This window comes from Halichoeres trimaculatus, unplaced genomic scaffold (assembly GCF_033239565.1).
Source record: "Halichoeres trimaculatus isolate MK-OKI-2021-1 unplaced genomic scaffold, fHalTri1.1 fHalTri1_scaffold_16, whole genome shotgun sequence".
NCBI classification, from domain to species: domain Eukaryota; kingdom Metazoa; phylum Chordata; class Actinopteri; order Labriformes; family Labridae; genus Halichoeres; species Halichoeres trimaculatus.
Window position 1 is genome coordinate 27,364,064 of NW_027437194.1, and position 27,737 is coordinate 27,391,800.

At 37.9% G+C, this 27,737-nt stretch overlaps 1 protein-coding gene across 2 annotated transcripts; it reads left to right on the forward strand.

The window, feature by feature from the left end:
- The first annotated feature begins 87 nt into the window (after positions 1–87).
- On the forward strand, positions 88–27,300 carry rbm18 (RNA binding motif protein 18). 2 transcript variants are annotated; one of them, XM_074690719.1, is made up of 6 exons: positions 88–306; positions 2,070–2,183; positions 13,105–13,231; positions 14,993–15,073; positions 23,099–23,199; positions 25,521–27,300. In XM_074690719.1, exons 2-6 carry the CDS (start codon positions 2,077–2,079, stop codon positions 25,702–25,704), a joined length of 600 nt encoding a protein of 199 aa, XP_074546820.1. In that variant the 5' UTR covers positions 88–306; positions 2,070–2,076; the 3' UTR covers positions 25,705–27,300. The 2 variants fall into 2 exon arrangements, with proteins under 2 accessions (XP_074546820.1, XP_074546819.1); XM_074690718.1 differs by having other exon boundaries at positions 89–306; positions 14,993–15,079; positions 25,521–27,299.
- Positions 27,301–27,737: the final 437 nt, after the last annotated feature.

Consider the following 27,737-nt stretch of genomic DNA (forward strand, 5'->3'; position numbering starts at 1 on the left):
TATGGTACTGTTAAGCTTAAAGAGGGGGCACAGACAGCGCCTAACACTAAACCAAACGCCTTCTCCCGACGACGCAAGAAGTTCAATATATGACGCCATCATCCAGCGCCTTTGTTGTTGGGCAGTAAGAAGGCATCCTGTTAGCCAGTTAGCTCGCTTCATCTTTCCGTTTTTTTTTGTGAGTTTAGATCGAAATGAATTAACATATTATGTTCTGACGCACCTGAATCATCCCAAAGCGGGATCCATGCGATACGAGGTCGAAGAAGTTATCCGCCATTGAAGAGGAAGTTTGAAAGATTGAAGGTAAGGTGATGATATCAGGGCTAGCTAAAAGCTAGCAGTCATCAAAACGAAGTACTCATCCTTTGGAGAGGATGTTTTGAGCTGATGTTAATCTTTTCTGGATTTTTACCACCCTGGATAGCCGAGAGTATTTCCACTTTGACGCAATCGATATTAACCTACATAGAAAATAAATCAGTGATCATCAGTAAACCAGCTAAGCTAACATTAGCTTTAAGGAAACAAGCGACGAACACAGACCTCGGTTTCTCTGTTAGTGTGACACTTGGATGTCAAGCTGGACACCTTGCACAATATCCTGGTTTTATTTAAAATGATAATTAGATATCTAAGGTGTTATTGAAAAAGTGTGCTCCTGTCACGACGACTGTTTCTGGACAATTCAGTTACAGTCTTAATATTAATTCAGAGATACAAAACAACAGTAATACACGTGAAAGCATTGCATAGTTAATTAGACTTTCTTGTGCTCAGTTTAATAGTTTATCTCTCATTGTATATTATGTTATTTTATTACTGACTCCGTTTACTTTGCTTCTATTGTGAAGAGCTGCTAAACTGCCTTCCACTGTTTCATAACAATGACAATAAAAATCAATCTTTTATTTTCTGGAGAGCACATAATCTTTTCTTTTAATTTAGCCTGTATATTTAAGCTGTGCTTTTGATGATTAAGTTGCAAAGGGTGGATAAGCTTAACCACACTGTTTACAGGTTTGTTGTTCTTTTGGTACTGGTTTGAAACTAGGTTGCAAGTAAAGTTCCAACTTGTTAAGTCCTGATACCACTACCGACACTTGAGCTTTGGTATCAACCAATACTGATCCAGTCGATTTCTTAATATGAGGATGAAACTGTTTTGTTTCCCTAAAAATAAATTCAATAGAAATATTTATAAACTGACTGTATCATTATTGAATGAGATAATAGATGTGTAAATGTGTGGTGAGTAAATCTCTAGTACTTGCAGCAATCAATTGCAAACCTCAGCCTAATTAAGTGAGAAATTAAATCTGCACATGTAGAAAATTGCCATAGGTGTTGATGGTGAAACAAGCGTAACGTACCTCCATTCTGATGAGCTGCTGTGGTTATCTTCCTGTGGTTGTCTTCACTCTGCTTAGCAATATTATATGCTGACCCACTGGTGTTGATTATGCAACAAGCATTCAAAGTTGTTGTAAACACTGAAGAGCATAGAACTGAGTTGAATAGATCTGGCCCATGGACTGTCCCCCTGTCACTGATATTCGATCCTACTATCTGAGTCTGTATTGATTCATGTAAGGATTATGTATCCCTAGTTTCAACACAGTTTATAGTGTGCCCCACAAGACCTCAAGATGGTATTTTGAAACGCTTAAAACAAGGTAATGAGACATTCAAAAGAAGAAGCAGATAAAACAGAAGCTTAATATGACAGGAGAATCAAGAAATATGGAAGTTAAATTGATAACTGTTTGGAGTTATTTTCCTAAATTTATGCATAGCGTAGGGAGGACTTTTTATGACACAACACCCACTTCGCCTCAATGATACACATCTTCTGAGAGTTGAATGCTTTTATATTGTGAACAAAAAAGAGGGCAGTTGTCTTTGTAAATCACGAATAAAGCCTTCCAATCTACAATTTGCATTCTGTTTTACATATGCCAGTACTTGATTTCTTTGTAAGCCACCAAATCCTAACTGAAATGTAAAAATGACAGCTAATCTCTGCCTTCTCTATGTAATCCCTCGTCTTCTTCTCTGATCTCCCACAGAGTACACATGTCGTCTGCTGCAGGGACAGTGGAAAATGCCTCCATCATTTCAGAGAGTGTGGCCCATGATGGGAACAGATTATGGATAGGCAACATTGATCCTAAGATCACAGAGTGAGTAGAAGAGATATATATTTCTTAACATATTTGAAAGAGAAAAGTGATGTAGGCCTGTCACAATAAATTTTGCTAGATGATAATTTTCCAAAATATTATTGCAGATAAACAATATTATTGTCAATATTATTTTGATTTTTTTTATCCATTTTTTCATTGATGTAATTATGATAAATGGGATAATAAAGTGAGTACAACATATCAAAAGCAAGAAACTTTAATTTCTTAAGAGTATATAACTGTAATTAAAAGGTCAGGATCTTTTAAATAAAATAAATTAAACAAAAAATATAATAAATTTAACAAACAAGAAAGAGAAAAAAATACAATGAAAATGAAATGGACTCTCTTTTAGAAAAAAACACGTCAATGAAAATAATTAATACTAATCAAAAACAATAAAACATAGACCCTGTCTCTAAAGAAAAAATGAAACTCCAAAAAAAAAACCAACAATAAAAAATATAGCCTACATAAACGGGAGTTTATACAGCTCCTGAATTGTTTGTAACATGTACTTTTTCCCAGTCAATCCGTACTGTGTGTCAAACATTTTGAACATTTCTGGCTTTCAACCGTATTGAAGGGCTGCATTTCTTTGGTAATGTAGCTGTCTTTGAGGGCCCACCATTTGGCGCTTTTATTTCTATTTTCTTTGCAGACCAAAAGCCTCAGTAAGAGCGGATTGTCAAAGAACAAGGCTCCGCTGCACCTCCCCTTCTTCTTCTTCGTCGCCACTATTTTCAAACAAATGTGACATATCAGCTCGTTGGTGTTCATGAGCTCACACTTTGTCCATTCTGATAAAAAACAAAATATTCCCATACTGGGACTGTGGCAGGCGGCTTAAGAACTGTATCTTTGGTGCCATCACTCATATTAGCGTGTGTTTCCTCCTTACCCCTCAGGACGCTCGCTTCAGCTCTCTCCGTGTGTACGCGCGAGCAGCCCCGTCTTCACCCCAAAGATCGCATTTTTGACAGATGCTCACTCCGCTATAAATACACTAAATCCGCTATAGAACCTATGCACCCCGATGTTAGGAAAGATAGACGTAGTGAGCCATCTTCTCATTCAGCCTCTTTGGTCAAAAGAGAGGAGGAAAACAAACATGCATGCACGTGTCAGTTTATCGAGGCTGGCAAACTTATCAAGGACGTTTTTATTTATCGTTCAGTTAATTGATTTATTGATTATCGTGACAGGCCTATGTCTATGGTACATGGGCTCTCTTTGAATGTGAACAGGCCGTGTGAACTGGAAACTGCATCAGTCTTGAATACACGCAGCAACAGAAGCTAGTACTGCATCTGCACCGTGTTGTGAACATGAAGCGTTGCTTTTCCACTTGCCTGGCTGTGCCTCATAGAGAGGCAGTGCATTGTGCATGCATATATGATTGATGAACTGTGTGCATAATGTGTGTGTGTGTGTCGCAGGCTGAGACTGAGCAGACAGGGCTGGGTGTGTGAAAGAGAGGCAGCGAGGCATGGAGACCTGCTGTGCTAAGGAGCAGCCATCATTCCTCACTCACCTGCCCTGTTTACTTTCTCTGTGTCAACCGGGATCTGATTGTGAGTGTGTATGTGTGTGTGTGTGTGTGTGTTAAAGTGCATGGTGCATGTTTAGTTTGCAGCTGGTAGTGGTGCAGGCTTCAACACACAGAGGTGTCTGTGTATATTATGAGTTTGTCTCACTTTAAACACCATTATAGGTGCATGCAAACATCCCCCTTTGCAGCATCTGCGCAGAGCTCCAGGCTCGAATTCTGTGATGGAGAGATAGTGCTGTTTTGGGGGCATGAGGGGTGTGTTTTTGTGCCTGTGGGGGCTGCTGGAGAATGTATGGGCCACAGCTCTGGTGGGCGTCTAGACAGGCGTTTCCTTCCCCTCTCCCTGCTCTGCTCTACCTCTCCTGAAATAGCCCACCACCTCACAGCATGGAGGGGAAAACAGGAGAAATGCCCATGGCCCCTGGTGCTGATTGGGAAGATTAATTAGCTCCTGTGTAGCATACGTAGTGCTCTTTCTGTTCCTCTGTTTGTCCTGGTTAGCCAAAGTGAGACCACGAAGTGTGAGGTACATGAGACCACAACACTTGTTTCAAAACTTATTATAATAATAATCCAGAGGGTTTCAAGAGAGCTTTTGTTGTGTGTGGTCAGGCTCGGGCCCTAAATATGAAAAAAAGAGGCTAAATATGAAATATGACATAAAAATATAGTTTTTGTTTTTTACAGTGTAAAGTGCCTAGTAGCTTCTTTTAAAAATATTTCCTTTCATTTTTTACTAGAAATCCTAATTTCATTATTATCACAGCGTGGTCAGTCACAATAGATACATCACAAAAGTCCCCATCTTTCTCCAGAAATAATAAAAAATGCTCTGAGCTTACAAGCAGTAAGTGCTTTTTCTTCGAGAATATCTGAGCTGTATTTTTACACAGAGGGCAGAGTGCGCAGTGGATGATTTAACACCGTATTGATGTATTTGAATGAGGCTCAAACTACCTATAAGCTAACTTTAGACCAGGGGTCTCAAACTCATGCCATGGAGGGCCAAGGGGCTGCAGGTTTTCTTTTCAACCAAAAACTCCACCAGCTGATTTCACTGATTAGTCCCTGCGCTCTGCTTGAAGGTGAGGTAATCAGGGAAATCAGCTGGTGACTTTTTTGGTTGGAAAGAAAACCTGCAGCCTCATGGCTCTCCATGGCACCAGTTTGAGATCCCTGGTCTAGACCAACTTGTGTCCGTTTAGAGAAGAGAGCAACTAATATCTATTATCAGCTATGTTGATTGCATAGCTGATAATTTTAGAAGATGGCTTATATTATATTGTTGTGTTTTACATGTAATAGAAAACAATAGCCCCCCCCTCCCAAAAAATAAATAAATAAATAAATAAATAAATAAATGATTAATTAATTGATTATAATTAATTAATAACACCTCACAGACCACCGAGCTAAATTGCATTGGAACGACAGCCCAGAGAGCAAGCTGATGTCTTATCAACTTGTATCATACATGTGACAATGTTTTTCATACAATTCTACTGTCTCTCTTTCCCCATAAATCCCCATAGAATCGTACACATTGCTTATGTAGGTAGGCTCATTCACCCATCATCCTCTGACTTAATGGGACGAATACATATTGCTCTGCTGAGACATGAGCATTTCTTTTAATTTCTTTTACTCACAGTCACTACACTTGTCTAATGCAACCAAGCAGCGACCTGGGGTCTAAAAACATGAAGCCTTTACAGAAGGGTAAAAAACTGCAGTTCATTCACTGAGTTTGGCTGCAGAAACACTGGAAACCACATACACACCAAGTAAAAAAAAGCCAAACTTTACAGCAAAAATAAACATGTTTACAGTCTGGTTCAGACAAGTCTGATTATATTATAACTCTATCAGCACACACTGTATGGGTTGTACATTTTTGTGTTATTTTGAAGCTATTTAACTTGCATGTTTTTTCCATATAAGGGCATAGCTGAGTTTACTGACTGGCAGGCATCCTGTCTGTCAGTCACTAATAAACCAAAGGCTTAAACTCGGTATCAGAAACAAATGGGTGAAATTATGGACAATACATCAATACATCATACAGTCTATGATCATTACAGATAAATATTAAGCACTGACCAGAAACTGTTTCAAATTTGGTAATATGATGGTTAAACAGACATAATGGAAAGAGCTTAGAGTATTTTTTAGAAGGCCAATCAGCCTAATTCTGTAGGCAAAGATTAACTGGTCTGTCTCTCAACTGCTTTTTGGATTCATTTGTATTTTGCATGAACAGGTTTAATGTAAAATGTAAAGGATAGAATATAAGCAAATAAGCAGTAAGTTATTTATATGTGCAATCTATATCTATTTGGTTTCCCCCTCTGTTATTATTGTAAGATTTAACAAAGTCACATGAAGGCTAACATGCTGTGTTACATGTACATGGTAAACTTTCCTCATATCCTGCTGGCCTCATAATGTGCTGTGAGTGGTTCATGCAGTTAGACATATGGGGTATTACATTACACTTTTAATGTGCTGTAATTGAAAGTTTAGGGCACTAAGAAGCACATTTGGCTTCATTAGCTGATGAGAGTACTTTAAAAATGTCAAGTTCTCTTTCTTGCAGTCAGAGAGAAATATTAGACTTCTTTGACTGTTCGAATTAAAGAGGCTTGCCTTCTTTCTGGCTGAGAAACAAATTTGTGTTTATAGTTAAGTTTTTGAGTTGTTCCTAGTTTTAAAAAGTACAACACGTTCCTGTAAATGGCATTTTGGCTAACAAACATCAGGGAGAGGAGTCGATTCCAACTATGCAGTTTTGAAAAATGACTTTTTTCTTCAACCTCTGTTTTGCAGACTCCTTCTTTTCCTTCTCTTTTTGTGCACGTGGCAGCTCTGCCCTTTTCTTTCTATGTAAATATGAAAGAAAAAGCTTCAAGTCACTAAAAATAACCATTGAACCCAGCTGTTCAAACCATCGTCTTAGAACAGGTATTTTATTTGTAACATTTGGTCAGATCCTTGCATCTTTCTTCTTCCCTGTGCTGAAAACAGAGGCTCTGCAGGTGTAACAGGAGCTTTCACCACCTTTTTATGTTTTTGTGCTTTTGGCTTTTCAGAAAGGGAATTTCTCATTAGAGGTAATCCATCACTCTCCTTCTCTTTGCTGCCTCTCTGGTCTTTGCACACTCTAAGCTGCGTACCTGGAAATTGTCAAGATTTGTTCACAAACTTAAAACCCTGAGCTCTCTGCAGGCTGTTTTATGAAATCATCAAAACAAAACGAACTCCCTGCTTCTTTCTTAAGCTTCCCCTCTGACCTGCTGTTTTTTGGAACAAACTGCTTGTCCTGTCTTTTTTCTGGACAAGACTCACATCCCTTTTCCTTCCTCCCCTCCTGCTCTTCCTCGGTTTGGTATCTCTCCTACCTGGCTCCTCACCTCTGCATCTTCTTTTGGCTTGTCCACCTTTCACCCTCCTGCTAACATCCCCTCTCTGAACTTTACTCCCCCTCTACCCACCTTTCCCTCCCTTTCCTCCCTCCTCCTCCTCTCCTCCTCTTCCTCCGGTGTTTTTTACAGCCCCCAGGAGTAACGATCCATTGTGGTTCAGCTTGCCAGCATCCAAAAATGTTCTTAGAGTGTCAGCCATCCAATATCTAACATTTATACTCCAACACATACACGTGCATGAAGTATGCATTTATTTTAAGTACAGACTGTTGACGTAAGAAAACAGTGGGAGTAATAAATACGATTTTTCTCTCAATAGATGCTTTTTCGTGGGAAGTGAGCCAGGTTTGGAGGAGTATCTGTCACATGGGTATTTTCAGGGTGTTGTCTGGGAAAAGCAGAAATTCTCTTTGGCCTAAAGCCCTCCAGGGAGTCGTACAGCGGTAAAAGACAAAAGTACAACCTGTATCTGAGACACACACACTTCACCCTCCTTATCCCCCACTGAGTCCCATTTATACACATGAATTTATGATGTGACACACACACATACGTACAAACACCAACTGCTCCAGGATTAAAAATAACAAGCATCCAAACAATAAAGTCTGAAGTATTGATTCCTGTTGAACGGTTTTAAAAACACCTGAGGTCACAGTGAGGCCTGAACAGTCACACAAGGAAAAACTGAAAGAAAAACACAGGAAGGTTTTTGATGATTTCTATTGTTGGTGCATTTTTCGTTTTATTGTTTGATATGTTGGACAGCCATCAATGTTTTTTTGCTATACATAAAAAAAACATTGATGGCTGAATTCTGTTTAGTTGCTACTAGGGATGCATGAAATTATCGGCACAATATCGGTATCGGCTGATAAAAGCTTAAAAACAGGTTTATCGGTATCGGCAGATATGAAAATTTCTGCCGATAGGCACAGCTGATAAGGTGCTATTCAGTTAGGATTATTATTATTTTCCATCTGAAAAATAAGCTCCTTAAATAAAATGTAGCACTTCATTTATTTACACTGCAGAGCTCTGTGTCTGTCACCAGGTTGTTACAGTAGCTCTAAAATAATCAAATGTAACTTGGTTATGTTTAAAAATGCATTGTACATTTAAAGTTCATGTGATCTAAAGAAATTATTTTTCTGTATTTCAAAACTGAATGTCTGAGTTTGAAAAGATAATACATTTCTTATTTATAGTAAAATCAAATGTTTTTTGTCTTGTTTTATGTGTGTTTCTTAAACAAATAAGACCGTCACAATAAGAGTAACAAATAAATTCCAGTACAGGATAGACTTAGCTTTCTTTACAGTGAAGAAAACAAACAAACTTGTGATTATCGGTATTGGTATTGGCCAAAAGGGGTTTCGATATATCGGCATATCGGATATCGGCAAAAGTCCAATATCGTGCATCCCTAGTTGCTACTAATGATAGACCGAATATTGGCCCCCTTATTGGGGGCTGAATATTGGCCGATACTGATATTAATCCGATACAATATCAGCATTAAACATACATACTTTTATTACTTATTCTGTAGTATGTCTGTCATGTTAGAAAAGGCTTGATTAAGTGATATTATTCAAAGAAAGAACAGTAGTCAGCAACAGTAGGTATGAGGAAAAACTGACCCATTTATTATTAACCAATGGGCAACAGAAACTGCTTGTATCAGAGATTTTAGACGCATTCTGATACGATACCGATATTTGTTTTTTTTGCTGATATCGGACCGATATCAGATATCAATATTGGACTGGGACACCTCTACTACAAACAATCGGTATCGGTATCCGTCTATCTCTAGTTGCTACAGGGACCTAGTTTGGTGCAGACCTGCTCATTGGAGCAATGGAATGGAACAGAGCCATCGTTCAGGTTTTTGATTTGTTTTTTTTTCTATTCCACATTATTTTGAGACACCAAAGATACTTCTGCCCTTATTGAAAGGATCATTGTACTCAACATTTTTGCCCCACTGAGAAGTAATAGAACCTACCTATGGCACTAAGTGGGCACTGCAACCCAAACTAATGCCACTTAAAAGACCAAGATTCAGTTATTGACAACCTTGAAAGACACAGAAACAGTGTCTTCCCACATGCCATCACTTTGATCAACATTTTTACACTGTCATAAACCCCCAAATTTAAATACCTCAAACACATAAAAAAGCCACAACACAAACACAAGAGCAAAAATATGAATGCAAACAGTGACAGCACAAATGCAAACGTCACAACACAACAGAAGTACAGCTACAACAGATGCCAAAACAGTTTAGTTATCCCGACATAGAAAAGTTGTGAAATTGAGTCAATGATTTTGTACTGTTTTATTTACCAGTAATACGTCATCTTAGATTTAGCTTTATGAATCAGTCTAACATAATGTTAGCATTAGCACATTTATTCCAACTGACAAAGCTGTGTGCTTTAGGATAACTTTCCTCTTTACTACCATTGTGTTGTGGTGTTTGCAAATCAGCTGACACCTACAGGCCACCGTATTTTTTTTTGAATCCAACAGCTTTTAAAAAAAAAAAATCTTCTAAAACTAAGATATTCTGGTTCTGATGCAGCCATGCCACTATCTGCACTCACTGCTTTGTCCCACCTAAAGCACCATCTGATTGGTTACACGCAGAGCCATGGGTCAGGTAACAGCCAATCAGCAGTGAAAGCTGTGCATGCACACTGCTCACACACACTGCAGAGAGGGGAAAAGGTCTGCAGAGTTGAGAAGCTCCGAAAAGCAGATATATGTTTTAAGGGCAAGTTTAGGCAGCAGGCTCTCCTGGAACTGTATCAAACTTCCCAGTCCCAGTTTTTTTACCTTTTTGTTTCATTTTATGAGAAATGCTGCTGAGTCTGGGAGCTGTTTAATAAACATATGTTTAAAGGCATTTAGATGAAGTTAAGAGTTGAAGTTTATGTTATTCAAAACGTTAACACAATATTTTCACTTCTACTGCAAATGAATATCAGCTCCATGCATCAGTTATCATCCTCCTTGATTGCTAATAATTGGTATCTGTATCGACCCTGAAAAACTGCTTTTTGGATTCATTTGTATTTTGCATGAACAGGTTTTAGTTAAAATGTAAAGGATAGTATATAAGCAAATAAGCAGTAAGTTATTGATATGTGCAATTCTATATCAGTTTGGTTTCCCCCTTTTTATTATTATTGTAGGATTAAACAAAGTCACATGGGGGCTAACATGCTATGTTACATGTACATGGTGTACTTTCTTCATACCCTGCTGGCCTCATAATGTGCTGAGTGGTTCATGTAGTTAGACATATGGGGTATTAAATTACACTTTTAATGCACTTTAATTGGCCCTGAATAAACGTATCAGTGTATCTGTAGAACATAACTACAGCCTGTTTGTTTGTATGTTTTATAGCAGCAGTCTTGCGCAGGGTAACTTCCTGTGACTGATGCGAACGCACCTGCTCCTTAGCATGCATAGCAAACGATCACCTGACTGGGACTGAATGCAGTCTACAGGTGACCCTTCACTTGTTCCAGGCTGTCACAGACATATTTTTCCCATAGCTTCCAGTAATCAGATCCACACACACCCACAAATCCTCACAGCGCTGCATAGCTCTTAAGTGAGCACATATCTATGTTTGTATGGAGTCCAGCAGTCCCAGGCAGCTCTGCACAGTGAGTGGATGTTGTTTGTACAGAGCGCGGTGCTCAGGGGGGATTTGAGGCTTCCTCTTTTTTATTCCCTCATTGTCCTGCTACTGTATCCTCAGCATTGTCTCAGTGAGAGATTTACTGTCTCCACGCTGCTACGGCAGCTGGCCCGCTGCTAAAAAGGTGTCAGGGAGAGAAAGCTGTGCTTCTCATTAGCACATATGACAGATTCACAGACTGTAAATCGACACCACTGAGTAATGCATGAACATGCATTGTGTGCATGGAAATGTGAGAAAGAATCAGGTCTGAAGTTATTCTACAAACATCGAATGAAATATTACTCTGGGTTGAAAAACATCTGCCTCTTCATGTTACAGTCCTGTCTGTGTTTCTTGTAATTTTTTTGTTGTACTTAGTGCTCTGCCTCTTCACTCTTTTTATTGCCTATTGGAAAAATTACAAAAATGAAGGAGTACAAAAAAAAAGAAAGAGAAAAACAAAACCCAAAAGCAAAGAACTGACATTTCCAACTGGCTTCTTCATCAATTAATATATCTGGCAGATTGATCATTTGTTGTTTATGGAGTTGTTTTATGAGTTAAAGGGTGAAAGAGGTGTAACTTATAAATTTCAATAAGCGACACCAGTGTTTTTGATAAAAAAAAAATAAATCTGATGTTTGGCAAAATTTTTACTGTGAATATAATTCTATCAGTATACTACACTGTACAAATTAGATAAAAATAATCTTAAACCAACTGGCCCAAAAATGTAGAGAGAACATTGGTTTTCATAATTGGTTACTTGGTTAACAATTGGTTAAAAATGGTAAAAATGTCATATAAATACTAGTGCACCAACAGAAATGCAAAACGCTCATTTAAACAAACATCGAACATGTATTTTTTACAAGTTTAAAGCATATTTTTGACACCAACCCTTGTTTCACTGTCCCCAATTTTGCTCAGTTTCAATAAATTCTAAAAGATGAAATATTTCTACATTCTACAGGTTTTTGAAGTTAGGATTCAGGAAAAAGGAAGTGTGGAAATTCTTGTGAACTTGTTAAAATCCTCTCCAGCAATCGCTCCATGAGACAGGAATATTATTTTTCATACTTAAGAAGCCCAAAAAAGTAGCTGAATCGTAATTACTGCTCATATTTAGGTCTTAAAAAAAAACCATTCTTATACATCACATTACAAAATGAAAACAACCTATTAAATTAATTAAAAGAGAAATGTGATGGGGACAAAATAAAAAAAATAAAATAAAATAAGAGCACAAAAATGATAGAAGATTATCAGTAAAAAAAGGTTAACAACCAACACCAGATAAAGGGAAAATATCAGAAAAATATAGACAACAGAAGATAAAAGGTTTAAACATTTGAGGTTCAAAGGTAAAAGATTAAACATCTTTACTGTTACACTGCCTGAGAAAGAATTAAATGATCATTTAATTGAGGATTTAAATAGGGATGCACGAAATTGGATTTTTGCCAATATCCGATATGCCGATGTATCGAAACCCCTTTTGGCCGATACCGATAATCACAAGTTTGTTTGTTTTTTTCACTGTAAAGAAAGCTAAGTCTATCCTGTACTGGAATTTATATGTTACTCTTATTGTGAAGGTCTTATTTGTTTCAGAAACACACATAAAACAAGACAAAAAACATTTGATTTTACCATAAATAAGAAATGTATTATTTTTTCAAACTCAAGACATTCAGTATTGAAATACAGTAAAAATAATTTCTTTAGATCACATGAACTTTAAATGTAAAATGCATTTTTAAACATAACCAAGTTGCATTTGATTATTTTAGAGCTACTGTAACAACCTGGTGACAGACACAGAGCTCTGCAGTGTAAATAAATGAAGTGCTACATTTTATTTAAGGAGCTTATTTTTCAGATGGAAAATAATAATAATCTTAACTGAATAGCACCTTATCGGCTGTGTCTATCGGCAGAAATTTTCATATCTGCCGATACCGATAAACGTGTTTTTAAGCTTTTATCTGCCGATACTGATAATGTGCCGATAATATCCTGCATCCCTAGATTTAAACACAATCAGAAAATATCCCCTGTAAAAGCTCATTGATCAATGTGAGGATGTCAAAAATGTGCTGTCAACAATAAAACCTCAAAATTAATTCTGCTCTGTGAAGAGACGCTGAAACAGAAGTAGTATGGTCTCTCTGTGTGGCTCACTCATCTTTCCAAATCTTATATTGTTCACCTTTGACCTGACCCCTCTCTCTGTAGGTATCACCTGGTGAAGCTGTTGGAGAAGTTTGGAAACGTGAAGCAGTTTGATTTCTTGTTTCATAAATCTGGGCCTTTGGAGGGACAGCCGCGAGGCTACTGCTTTGTAAACTTCAACACCAGAGAGGTAAGTGCATGATGAAGCTCACATTATGTAGGGGATATTACAGCCGTTTCTTAAAAAAATATAAGCATTCAATATATTAAACAAACTCAGATGCTTCTGTTCTAAGAAAATCACCTGATGTTATAATCATCATTAGCAGATAGACAGGGGCGTATTTAGTCGTTTGGGGGCCCAAGGCAAACCCAGTCAATGGGGCCCTCCATGTCCTTGTAACTCATCTTCCTTAGAGCTAGACTGGCCTTCTCTGGGTCCACTGTCTCTTTCCCAGAATCAAGGCATGAGACAGTGCTTATCTTGTACATGGCAACTTAACGCAACTAAATGCATTTCCTAAAGTTCTGTACTTTAGTTTGATTTAGAAAAAAGTGAATACATAATTTAGTCCACTTTGTCCTGGATTTGAAATCTTTTATGGTCTATTGACAGCTTATTTGTCCCACAGTGGGGAATTTACAGAGTAACAGTAACAAACAAGAAAGTATGAAGTGAAAAACATTACAAAAGGTAAATATTGAAAAAAAAAATAGTAAAGAAAAAATATATAAATATCAAGCACAACATAAAACTGGAAAAAAAAATCTACTGAAAGAGGTGATATTTACAGTTACCATACTTTTTGGTACTATTGTTTTAAATTTAATGTATTTTTATTTGACCCCCTGTCCAGTGAGTTATGTTTCCTAAAAAGAGATTTTGTACAATAATGTTTATCACCAACTCAAAAAGTTTGATTTTGAGAAAATGATCCTGTTTCCTGGGCTAGATAAAGTCCTTAAAATCCTAAAAGTCTTATATGTTTATCTCAAATCTCAGAGCAACATTGTTTTTATTACTGACTTGGTTGAAAATAAGAAAAAAATGGGAAAAAAAGTTTTTTTTAGCACTTTCTTCCTGAATCAAATTTTCAGATGTGTTGTAACATGGAATAGCCCATTGAATAAGAAGGGAGGGGGAGTACACAAAACCATCATTAAAGATAAAGTCTTTTGATGTATTTTGAAGCATGTGAAGTAAGATTTAGAAAAAAGAAATGCTTTCAAATGAAGAGAACTTCATAAATCAGTTTTTAAGAGATGCTTTGGGGGCCCCTGGGAATCTTGGGGCCCCAGGTTTGCCTAATTGTAGCTACGCCCCTGCAGATAGATGCTTTATAATGCAGATATGAGCTTATAAACAAATAATCTCAGAGAATCTCTTATCAGTCATCTCCAGTAAAGAGAACCTGCCCGTGTGTGACTGAAACAGGCAATATTTTAAAAAAAAGTCCTTCAAGGAGCTGCTCAGCCTCACAGGTTCAGTTTGTTTGTTTTGGACTGAGCCTGAGGGGATCGTGATAAGCATCTAGTTTCACAGCTAGTGTCCATCAGTGGGATATGAAGCCCTCCCAGAAGGATTATACAGAGGAAGTGTGTGTTTATCTTCCACATTTAGACACACCGACGCACACACACACACGTGCGCACACACACACAAGAGAAGAAAAAGTGCTTCATTAATATCATTTCGCACCAAAGCCACTTTTTCATTTGATTAGACAAACACATATTTTCTTTTCTCCTCCTCTCAAACACACACTCTCACACATGTTTCATGGTTAAACTGAAGGCAGAGGGGCACGTCATCATCCATTATTGTTTTTGCCTTCTTTTTGTCTCTAAGACTAATTATTTAATGACCGGGTTGCAATCATGAAGGCTGATTTTTAATCATCATTGTAAAGTATCATTTCCTTTTTTTCCCCGTGTGTGTGTGACTCTGCAGGAGGCAGAACGAGCCATCCAGTGTTTAAACGGAAAGCTAGCTCTGTCCAAGAAGCTGGTTGTGCGTTGGGCGCACGCACAGGTGAGGGTAAGTGTCAGCCTCACTTTCATTTTATAAAAACATGAGAATCTGACTCGCCTTGACGGCTACTGCAGGAGTCGGTTTACAGAGAGCAGTGAAATCCCAGAGAAACCGCTGCTCGTCCCTTAACAATAGACAGCCTGCTGGCATCGGGTGAGAGGATATCCTGTATAGAGATGAATCACACCCTACACACACACACGCATACACACACATACGTAGTGGAGCGAGGTCAAGGTCAATGCTGCCGCCTCTGAGGCAACACGTCTAGTGGAGCAGATAAGTGAAAAAATCGTTCACATGATGATGCAAGCATGAAATTTGGTACAGATACTCTCTAAGGGACACTCTTTTGAAATAAAACGTTAGACACGCCAAAATTCAAGATGGCGGCCATTTTTTCAGATGGACGCCATTTCTATCAAACGATTCTTATTTTAAAAGTTCAAATGGTGATGCAAGCATGAAATTTGGTACAGACACTCTCTAAGGGACACTCTTTTGAAATAAAACGTTAGACACGCCAAATTCAAGATGGCGGCCATTTTTATAGATGGACGCCATTTCTATCAGACGATTCTTATTTCAGAAGTTCAAATGGTGATGCAAGCATGAAATTTGGTACAGATGCTGTCTAAGGAACACTCTTTTGAAACAAAATGTTAGACATGCCAAAATTCAAGGTGGCGGCCATTTTTAAAGATGGCCGCCATTTTGTTGAACACTTGTTATTTTAATATATTTCTATTGGTGATGCGAGCATGAGTTTTTGCACATACACTCTCTAACACTCATGAAAAATCAATTTAGACACCCCAAAATACAAATTGGTGACCATTTTTCATGATGGGGGCCATTTTATTCAAGATGGCTGCCATTTCAGTTGAACGCTCATTATTCCAACTCAAACTTAAACGGTGATGCAAATGTAAAATTTGGCACAACTACTCTTTAAGGGACACAAAAACTATGCTAGACATACAAAAATTGAAGAAATTCAAGATGGCCACCATTTTGTTTTAAAAGCTCTGTTTTCATGAACATTAATAATAATGACAATACTAATAATTTAATGGTAAAAACAATAATTACATGAATGCTAAAAAGAATACATTAAAAAACGTTATATAATAATAATTGTTATTACTAGAAAAATAATTTTATGAAGAAAAATAATAATAACCTGAAAAAATGATATATGTTTTATTCTACAGAGGTAAGAGAATTAAAATACAGGCACTTATTTTGGAGGGATTTTTTTTTTTTTTTTTTTTAATCAAACAGCCTAAGTTGGAAGGTGCAAATGTTTCAGGTTGGGGTTCACCTGCACAGCACTGTGCAGCTGCAAGTGTGAATAGAAGAGTAAGCAGCCAGCTTGAGTCTTTGGTATGGCTCAGTCTTTGTGCAGTTATCTTTTCTTTCTTTCTGTGTCTCTCTGTTCCCCTCTCTCTCTTGCTCTTAAAAAAAACATATACATATATATATATATATATATATATATATATATATATATATATATATATATATATATATATATATATATATATATATATATATATGTATATATATATAGTTTCCTCTACACTCAGACGGGCCATAATTTACTTGACGAAAAACACAAATAAACTGACTCCCACCAAAAAACGCTGATATCGGTCTGCATTCACGCTTTATTAAGAGAATTTTCAGTGCATTACTTACACTTACCCAGCACTAATATATATATATATATATATATATATATATATATATATATATATATATATATATATATATATATATATATATGAAAGCATAAAAAAGCAAAAAAAAAACAAAAAAAACAAAGCCTCCCTTGTGACTGTTACCTTGTTACGGTAAGGGAGCTTGTGTACTCTGATGAACTCTGTGAGCTATGCCGTTAGGGGGCAGTTCTGGCAGGTTTAACCAATTCGGACAGGCCAAGGGTAAGGAGTTAGACAAAACACAGTCAAATAAACACTCTTGGCTTACAGTTTTGAAGTTTCGAGTGGCTGTAAATGGTTCCTTGTAAAGGGACCTCACGAGCACTCTTAACACCAGTTTTAGTACGGTGGTGGTTATCCTGAAAAATAACTACCATTTTTAATATTCAAGTGTCAAATGTCCTTGTTCAAATGAGTGGCTCAGAAGGAGTATTTGTGCCATCTTTTAAGCTTGCATCACCATTAGAACCATTGAAAAAAGGAGCATACAATAAAAATAGCAGCCATCTTTAAAAATGGCCGCCATCTTAACATTTTGTTGTGTCTAACATTTTGTTTCAAAAGAGTGTCCCTCAGAGAGTATCTGTACCAAATTTCATGCTTGCATCACCATTAGAACTTTTGATATAAGAATCGTCTGATAGAAATGGCGTCCATCTATGAAAATGGCCGCCATCTTGAATTTTGGCGTTTCTAACATTTTATTTCAAAAGAGTGTCCCTTAGAGAGTATCTGTACCAAATTTCATGCTTGCATCACCATTTGCACTTTTGAAATAAGAATCGTTTGATAGAAATGGCGTCCATCTTTAAAAATGGCCGCCATCTTGAATTTTGGCGTGTCTAACGTTTTATTTCAAAAGAGTGACCCTAAGAGAGTATCTGTACCAAATTTCATGCTTGCATCACCATTTGAACGATTCTCTTGAAATTTTACAGTTATCTGCTCCACTAGTCGTGGGATAAATCTGCTCACAGGTTCCATCAAACTTGGCTCAGTGCTCCATCCTGACCAAATATAGCTTTTCTTATTGATACGGCTGTAAACCTGAGAGTTACAAGTCATTCTCTTCATGTTCAGTTAAAACGTGTTTGTCTTGGTCAGCTATGACTCAGTAACAAACATATTTGAAGTTTTTCACAGCATCTGTCAACATGTTCTGCAGCCCTGCCCTAACTCTCCTCGGTGATCTCAGCTCATTTTCATTTTTTGTGGCGTGTATTCAAAGTCATTACAAGTCATTACTGCACTGTGGTGGTTCAGAGTGGTCAAGTTGCCTTCCCTTTATGTCGTATCATGTGTGTCGTTTTTAATATGCACTTATTGATGCAGCAGGGGATCCTCTTTACCATGTGTTGCTCTGCTGCTCATTGAGACTGAAGTCAGTGAGTCACATATAATTCAGTCATTCCACACACAGTACAATCTAATCTGCAGGGTTAGCTCAGTTGATAAAATGCTTTAGATAGATTTTCAATTAGATCATAAATAAGAAAAATACACTGGGTATAGATTCCAGAAAATTCCTGATATTTAAGTCACAAGCAACATAAACATAGCACAAGAAGTAATAAAATGTGTCCAGCAGTTTATTTCTTTGTTGTTACGATGCCTCTTGGTAATGCCACTGGAAAACCTTTTTAATTAACTTAGAGACACATTTGTAAGAAACATACATCTGTAGGATGAGCAGCAGAGTTGAGTCTGTGGGTTGCACCCATGAAAAATTTGCCAGATTTTATCAGCGAATGCGGGTTGGATGATTGTAGCGTTGTAGCGTCCCCAGCTAATGATGCATTTCATTTGTACTCAAAAGTTGGAATTTACAAGTTCGAAGTGGGAGGTTGAAATTTCCTACTGGGAGGTTGGTGGAGCCTCACCACCCCCAAGTTTACAATCAAAAATGTCTGCCCTGGGTGTAAACAGTAGATCACAATTTTCTGGCTGATCACTGATCACCGATCTTTAAAAAGCCTGACCTGCCAATACTAATTTGAGCCGATACCATTTTTTTTTTTTCATAACTGACAGCATATTCCTTCAGTGTTCCAATCTTTTTTTAATTGAAAATCATTGAAAAACACCTGTCAAACAATAAAATCTTACGATCTTAACTTAAACAACCAGTAAAGTGTCCTGAGTTTTAGGTTTTAGAGCAAAAAGCAACAAAGGCTGGCTATCGGACCTACCCAGAGGTAAATAAGATCAGTTTCATATGTAAGGATGGGCCGATCACTGATCTCTGATCTCTGATCACCGATCACTGATCCCTCCAAATTAAGTAAATCGGCACCGACTGATCAATCAGTGCATGTCTAGTAAACTGTAATTAAGTTCCTGTAATATTTTGTTTATTTTAGCATTTCTGACTAGAGTTTTTCACACTTAACCAGCCGTATACATATTGTTCAATGGCTGTATATAGAAATATTGCTGTTACGGCAAGTTTTTCGGACTTGACAACTGAAATGCTTTCCGATGTAAATGGAACATACCATGAAGCAGTGGTTTGACTCTCAACAGGTGTTCTTAAACTCTTTACCTTCTTCCTTTTCCTCAGTTAAAACATAAACAAACTGAGACATCACCAATAATCAAAACAAAATGAAAATATTTACATTGCAGACACATAATTTAACAAACACAAACTTCTAAGCAAAGTGTGGAGTTAAATAACTTAAAACTATGCGCAGATTTAACTGCCAAAATATTAAGTGAACAAACCCTGAAATTTTAAGAGAAACACTTCAAACTACAGTGACTGGATGGATCATTCAAAGCACCAATCAAACAAGGCAAAGCCAGCCGATGTCACCAGTCACAGAGCTAACTAGAAGCTACACTGAAGCAGCTTCCTGTGAAACATTCAGCACAACAACAAACGTTAGACACCACAAAAACAATAAAACCACTACCTTGTTTCCAGCTTAAGAGGCTGCGATTCATTACCATATGATTCACTTCTCCATGCCCATGTAACACCTGACAGGACGTACCTACCAGGATTGTTTTTGTCATATTTCCTGCACTAACATCACTGAGCCTAGCCTTCAAAATAAAAGCCCCATTCGGTTTCACTCAGTATTCACTTATGAATACAAGTGTCATCATTACATTTGAAACTCCCTACATTTGACTTCCTGTCAGAAAGCTGCTTTGTTTGGCACAGATGCAACACATCCATGTTCCTCTAACCTGCAGCGCTCTAGTGCTCATGATAGTAGTATTGATTGATAATTCCCTTAAATAACATCGAAGCTAATTAAGTGATTTTCTTTTAATTTAGTGTATAGGAAGTGCAAATATTTGGGTTAAAGTGCACTGGTACTGTTCAGGTGGGGTGTGCTGATGAGTATAAAGACATTTGCTCAATGTCCCTCTTTCTGTCTTCTATTCATCTAAAAAATAGTGATTTGCTTAACTTTTAATTGGTGGTAGGAGATGACCAGCCCTGTTTTGGATTTCTGTGTTGCTATTGTTTGAGAAAGTGGAAAGACTACAATCCCTTCCGCAAAATTAGGTTTCCTTTTTTTCCCATTAAACTGGAACATCCCTCTGCTGTTGAACTAATGCAATAAAGCAACATTTTAGTAGTTTCATTCAATAATCATGCGTCAACAGGTGAGAAATGGATGCATCCGAAAAATTGATCCATCAACGTGGACCCCAGAATCTGGAATGCTTCAGTTAGTGCACAAGTTCAAAACTTCAAATTATCATTCCTCAAAAAGCCTGAAAAAGCAAACTGTCCTCCAGTGAAACAGAAGCTTACTCAGACGATAAGCATCATGGAAGCCACTGACAACTGTTTCTAACCCTACCCTCTTATACTTTACCTATAGCGACACTGCCGATGCTGTATTACATTGGCTGGAGTGTCATTAAACTAGGGGTGGGAGACAATATTCATCCACATAAGTATTGGGATTTTTTTGTTTCACAGTTTTTAAATTGTGATTTTTTTTGTTGTTTGCTTTTCAAAAAATATTTTTATTTCTTCAAATTTCTTCAAATTTCTTCTTCTATTTGAGTCTTTGTTTGTAAGGCTGCTCGGAAAAAGTTACTCCTTTTCTTCAGTAGAGGGCGAAATGTTTTTCTTTAATTGTCTAGTAACGTGTTGTCAGATCCCCTGAATAAATCCTAAAAACTGACTCACATGTGATGTACAAATTTGGGGAAGACATGGCCTCCTGATATACTTTGCAGACATCATCATTCAACTTTTTCACTCTTTTTCATCTGGTGTGAAAAAAGTGAACTTAAAATCAGAAATATTAAGAATCACAATATGAATCGAATGGGCACTATAAGAATCAAAAGAATCAAATTGGGAGAAAAGCAAATCGTCCCAGCCCTGTTATTAATGTAACTCTGTCACAGCTTGTTCAATTAGAAAAATTCAAATTGCCTTCACCCAAAATTCTGTGCTTTCCAGTGTGTTATGGTTCATTACGGTAATCACAAGCATGTAATGGAGCCCTGCAAAGCCAAACAATGTAAAGACCACGAAAATGTTAAACTGTTGTTAACACCTCAAGTTTTTGGCCAATCCAGACAGAGATCTGGGAAACCGTGGTTTCCGTCAATTACAGTGTTCTGTCTCACTTATATCCTCAAAAAATCAATTCTGTTTTTCTTCTTTTCAACTGCTAATACTTCCATACCATGTGAAACGATCATTGATGATTTTAACCAGATGTTAAAACTTGGAGGTTATATTCTTCAGTAAAGTTCTTGAAGTTGAATTCTTTTAGTTCAAGGTATTGTAATTAAGACTGCTTGTTAGAGTCTTTAAGTTTGATTCTTTTAGTTTAATAGGCCAGACCAGACAACGACAATCAGATCACACCGGAAGAAATTATAGCTGCTCTTAAAGAAAAACACTGGGTTTTTTCATCTGTTGTGTGATTGTTATGGATTTTACGAGTATACATTTCTTTTTAATCAAAGTGTGCGCACAGTAACATCATCTCACGTAAGCTAGCTACTCAATCCAAATGTATGACCGAGGACAGACTCACCTAACAGAACACATAACACAATGTTAGTATGTTTTTTTCAGTGTATGTTTTTACAGCCAGCTCATTTCCAGTGGTGTGTAGTATTTTTAAGCACGTCTATCTTCACTGGTTTGGATCCATAAGTGACATGCAGGGATAACTGAGTCAGAGACAGTTGGCGTACAAGTTTCTGTCCGACTTCCAGGCTGACATCTTGACTGTATTACTCTGCTTTGAAGCAGAGGAAGTCAAGTTGATGAAGATATATTAAAATGTTTCCCCTTAACTCTTCACAAACATCCTAAAGTTTCCAAATAACAGCTAAGCAGTTGTATAATTCATGGCTTTAATATATACCGTGTTTATCAGCATAGTGACTAACAACAGCCAGATAGAGAGTATGTTTAAAATCAAAAACAAACACTTGTATTTGCTGTTGTACATTACTTTAATCCAAATTCCGAGTTTGATGTTTTTAATGCTGAAATCGCAGAGATTCAGCCAAACTTCCTGAGACACTGAAACATAACTTTCACTGTTCAAAGACTCAGAACAGTCTGATTGGCTCCATTCAGATCTATATGCATTCCAGTGACATGCCTTTAGAAATAGGTGGAAGGGAAGGGTCCTGGCTGGTGGAACGGTCATTGTTTTCAAACTATTCTTGGCTATACATGTTATTTATTTCTTGGCACACTATGCGAGACCATGTGTGCTCTTCTGCACATTTATGTAACTTCTAACCAACTTGATCCAGTGCCACTTACACCACCTGATTTCTCAGAGTCACTCTCTGACAAACAGCTGCTGCTGCAGCTGCAGCTCCACGCTGGAGTGTTTTGTACCATGCATGTACCGTGTGTGACCTTTGTTTTTGTTTGTCTTTCTTCTTTCCTCACAGGTTTGGAGAGTTCAGTGTTGGCTGGTGGAGATGTTTGGAGGTGGTTTTTGAAAGGAATGAGTGCAGACGTTGGTTGTTGATCCTCAGCCTGTCTGATCAGACACATTCAGAATCACTACCTTAGTTTAATATTGTTGGATGTTTATGAGAGGAAGCTTGTCTTGGCTCTCCAGAAGTGTTTTTTTTTAGAAAGTCTGATGTTTCCTAGAAGTCTAATAGGTGTGATTCTTTTCCTTATCCTCCGTCTTCTCCCTGGCTTCCCTTCCCACTGTGCGCTCCTCGACTCCTCGATGTTTCCACCTGTTACTTTACCCTCTTCTCTCTGTCTCTTCATCTGTCCGTCCATCTGTGTTTCTGTTTGTTTGTGTCTTCTTGTTTTGGCCATGTGTCTCTTCTTCAGAGGTTTGAAGGTTTCCGTAATGAGAAGACGATGCCTCCGAGCCTTGAACCTTCGTGCAGCGGGGTGGCAGAGGAAGGAGCTGTAACTGCAAACCACCTCAGGTCAGTAACAAACACCAACACGCACAGAGCATCATCTGTCTGTGGTGTTAATCCATTTTTGAATAAAACATTTATGTCACAGAGTTTGTCCATGAAAAGTCTGCGATCCGGCAATCGGTATCAGTACTCAACACAGTGCCACTTTTTGGTACTTTTGTGTGTGTTTATGTGGTAATAAATATGACTGTGTTTAATTATAAAATCTCAAAGTTTTTTTCGATTTAACACATTTCTTTCTCAATATATAACCTTGCAATGCTGTGTTCATGTCCAGCATGGTCACTACTCTTCCACTCCCTCATAGTAACAAGGATACTTAAACACAGTACCATTTGATTTTGCATGAATTGGTATTCTGTACTACATATAGAATTTGGTCTGTACCTATAAAAGTACCTAATTCAGCACCCATCCCTAATGTTGTATGATTATCAATGAATGCTAGCTTTTTGCCACAGTGTCAACAGGCAGAGACTAAGGGCGTATTCAGACCTGGACTGTTTGGTCCACTTTAAACGGACCAGGGTTTGTTTCCCACGCTGGTTCCGACTTTTCATGCAGGTGTGAATAGACACAAACGAACCCTGGTACAGACCAAACAACCGGACCGAGATCCACTTTTTAAGGTGGTCTCGGTCCGCTTCCAAACGAACTCTGGTGCGGTTCGTGGTTCTCCGGTGCAGGTCTGAATACAAACCAAGGTCCATTTGAAGTAACTACAGGATACATGTGCCTTTTGGGCCTATAAAGCCACCGTAACCTAACCATCCTTGGTTTATACCTGATCCTCCTCGTCCACGCTGTTGCTAGCATGTTGTGGGTCAGGTCATGCAGAGCATAGCGTCTCCTTGCTGCGCGCATTTTTCTTCACTGTTCCAAAATTGTAAACAGTGTTGTTAAGCCTTCTTTGAAGGAGCTGCTCTTGAAACTGAAAATAATTTTGCAGCTCTAATAAGAGCACAAACACATGTTTACCTCCATTTCCAGGTCTGTATTCTGTGTGCCGCCCTTTGTCAGTGCTGTCCAATAAGAGCACTGATCGTCACTCATGTGGATGTGTTTACAGAATATAGTCCACTTGCAAAAAGTACAATCTGAATACAAACCGCACCAAACAAAAAAAAATAAAGTCCACTTTTGGTTCGGACCAAACAAGTGGACCAAAGGACTGTTCTGGTCTGAATACAGCCTCAATGTGCTCCACATCTTCTCATCTTCTCCACTGGTTGTTTTGATAAAGCTTGTGTTTCAAGGTTGTCCCTGCCGACATCTTTACTATAAAGAGGTTAATACCATTGCTATTGTGATTTGACCAATCAGAATCAAGTATTTTGGAAATGTATTGAAGATTGCAAAAACTTTGCTGCAGTGTGACAATACAAAGGTCTTCTCCTCTTGTGCACTTGATGCCGACACTGCTGAGTTTCAAGAGCGAACATATTGAATGCAAACTGATGCATTGGTCAGGCTGTGTCCTCAAAGGGCTCTGATACAGGTGTACATATCAGGTCAGACAAAAGCAACATGAGGAATTATGAAGTGATCCTGAAGTTAAAAAAAAAAACTTTAAACATTTCCTTGACTTGTTGATTCAGATCTGGGTAATCATCTCACAATGCTGTCACTTGAAAATGTTACATTTAGATCTTCTGGATTCGTTGGGTCCATTTATGGTTTATCCAAAGGATACAGTCCTTCATTGATCAGCTCTACCCTGTGAGCTGGTTTTGGGACAGACTGTGGTCTTGTTGCTTTCACAGCAAAGTTTACTCGAGTACAACTGGAAGAAAACTTTGGTTCACTTCATGTCTGTGTCTACATGTTGAAGCATATTTTAAAGTTCTGGTACACTGACCTACTTCAGATAAAAACACTGTACAGGTCTCAGTCATGTGACTCTTATATGGACAGTCCTCAGTTACTTATTAGCTCTTAGGACTCCTCTCAGGAAAATCTCCGCTCTTTGGTTCTTGTGTAAACTTCAGATTCACTCTCTCCACGCAGGACAAGTGAGGAAATAGAAACACTTTCCTCCTCTGCCTCCTCTTTAGGTTTACCTCTCACTCCATTCTTCTGTCACCTGCACTTTTACTACTTCTCCTACATGCTCCTTCAAACCCTGCTTTACCATTCAGATGAAATTTCCTTCTGTTTTTCATGCAACACAACAGATAATCTCAATTTTTGCACCCTTCTACCTCCTCTTCTTTCCTCCTCAGCTAGCAACAAAATCTGTCCATCACACTCTCAGCACCAGCTCCACTATTTCACCCTCAATCTCACAGCGAACATCTCAATCTTTTATTTCCCTCCTCCTTTAGCACGAGTGCAAAGATCCGCGCCATCGAGGCCAAGCTGCAGATGATGGAGGAGAATCCAGACGATGACTACTCAGGCCCGTCAGCGTACGTTTACAACAAGCCACCCGAGAGGAAGCGCTGGGAGCCCTACTCCAAATCCCACCACAGTAACCAGAGCAGGCCCTTCCGCAAGTTTAGGAGATGACCCATCATTCTGGAGAACCCCCCCTCTCTACCTACACACCTCAACCCCCACCTACACACAAACAGACTCTACAGCAGATACTTTAAAGACGATACACATCCTGCCTGCCTGGGATTACACCAGTTTGGAGTTGTTTGTAATCTTTTGACAAACGGGACTCTTTTTGGAGGTACTTGCAGCAATCACAGGCAGGAATAAAAAGTGTATTTTTGGTCATTTTGGGTTATTTAGTTTTGACAAGTGCTGAACCTGACGGCTGCACAGGTTGGATCTCTTGTAAATCTTCTGCTTCCTCACTTTTGGCAGAAATGTTTTGCAGGTGAAACGTACATCCATAAGCCACACGAAGCACAGCTGCAAAGACAGAAATTGTATTACTGAGGAGTCTAAATGCTGGTTCTCTTGTGTTTTTGATGTGTTTTTCCTTTCAGAACACTTAATTTACAGGTCAATAGACTTTTTCCTGTCTTCAAGTGAGACTTCTGGGGAGAACACAGGTGTAACTTTTTACGATAGAGATAAAACAATAAGCCACAAGCCACTCAGCGATATTTACTGTAAGTTGCAGTATTTCTGTATCATGTTTACTCCTGATAGATTGACGTTTTTATTCCTTGAATCCAACTTTTTATACAACTCCAGTCTTTTCACTGATGTTATGTGGTGTGTAGAGCTTTGATATTTCTTTGCCGCAATCCCTTTATTTTGATTAAAGTCCGTTAAATATCATGTCTGCAGCGTGTTGTTGTATAGAACATGTGTGACGAATGGACTCCCCTCTTTACAGGTTCAGCTGTGTCAATGAAACAGACGTGTTTATAAGCATCTTGGTCAACAAATTTTGCTAAGCATAAAATTTCCTATATAGATGATTTTAAACCATTTGCAATTTGAGATACTCGCTGAAATTAATTATCCAACAAATATCTCAGAAGACTTTGGGGATAAAAGTAGAAGAATCCTTAACTCAGTGTTCTGTAAAATGATAGTTGTGTTTGTTTTTTTAACATATCTAATATATTTGAGGCTGAGCAGTCTTTTGCCTTAAGTCGTGTTTTTTTTTTTTATATGTTCTGTTTGTGCAGTCTAACAAAAATTGTTGTGAATCGTTTTAAAACTGTTTTACCCTTTGCTTAAAACTTAAATCTTAAAAAAATTATGAGAAGAAAAAGATGTGAAGTTTTCTTTTCTTTTTTTTTCTTTTCTTTCTTTTTTTTTTTGAAGGTGCTTTTGATGTGATCTGTGTTTTCAGGCTGGACATGCAACGTAAGCACATTACCATTTTCAAAGCAGGAGAGAGAAAAGAAAAATAGTGAAGTCGTTGTTTTTCAACCAAAGCTCTCTTCTAAAGCCATTGGTTTTAAGAGTTAAGCAGGAATATTTAATCTCTGTTTTAAGGATGGCAGCAGGGATGGAGATAAAGAGATAAATTATACAGGAAGGGGTACAAAAAAAAAAAAGTGTGCACAGAATAAATCAAATCCTACCTCTTGACATCAGAAAGCCCTTTTTCAAATGTCTTTTTGTGTGTACAAACGGCTCACATCCTGCAGAGTATTTCTTACAGCCATTAGTAGAGACGGCTGCTTTTATTTTTATTAATGTGTGTATTTGTTTTCAATAAAATCACTTTTATTCGTTAAAACGGTTTTAAATGATTGAATATTTTCATCTCGTTGATTTTAGAAATGATAAGACGCATTTTTCTAGTTGTTGCAGATTTGCATGGACCTCATCCTGCTCCAGAAGTTTATTTCGGGATCTACCTGTGATTGACGTGTCCATCTACACCAGTGCACGCTTGCTCGTTTATTTCCTGTGATTATCAAACTTCCGCTGAGATTAATACGTCCGCATGAGCGCGTTGCTTCATCTCCAACACCCCGTCTACTATTTGCATTAATGACTCTGACTCTCGCTTTTACACGATGGTTTCATTTCTATAAACCACACTGGAAAGCTTACAATATTTTTCAAAATAAAAGCATAAAATAAGATACAGCTTTGCATGTTGAAAAAGTAAAAAATATTTA

Bases quoted from the DNA above. Each gene is read 5' to 3' on its own strand.
- rbm18 (XM_074690718.1), top strand. From the start codon at position 2,077: ATGTCGTCTGCTGCAGGGACAGTGGAAAATGCCTCCATCATTTCAGAG. The intron at 2,184-13,104 runs GTGAGTAGAAGA...CTCTCTCTGTAG, and splicing joins ATTGATCCTAAGATCACAGA to GTATCACCTGGTGAAGCTGT. The intron at 15,080-23,098 runs GTAAGTGTCAGC...TCTCTTCTTCAG, and splicing joins GGGCGCACGCACAGGTGAGG to AGGTTTGAAGGTTTCCGTAA.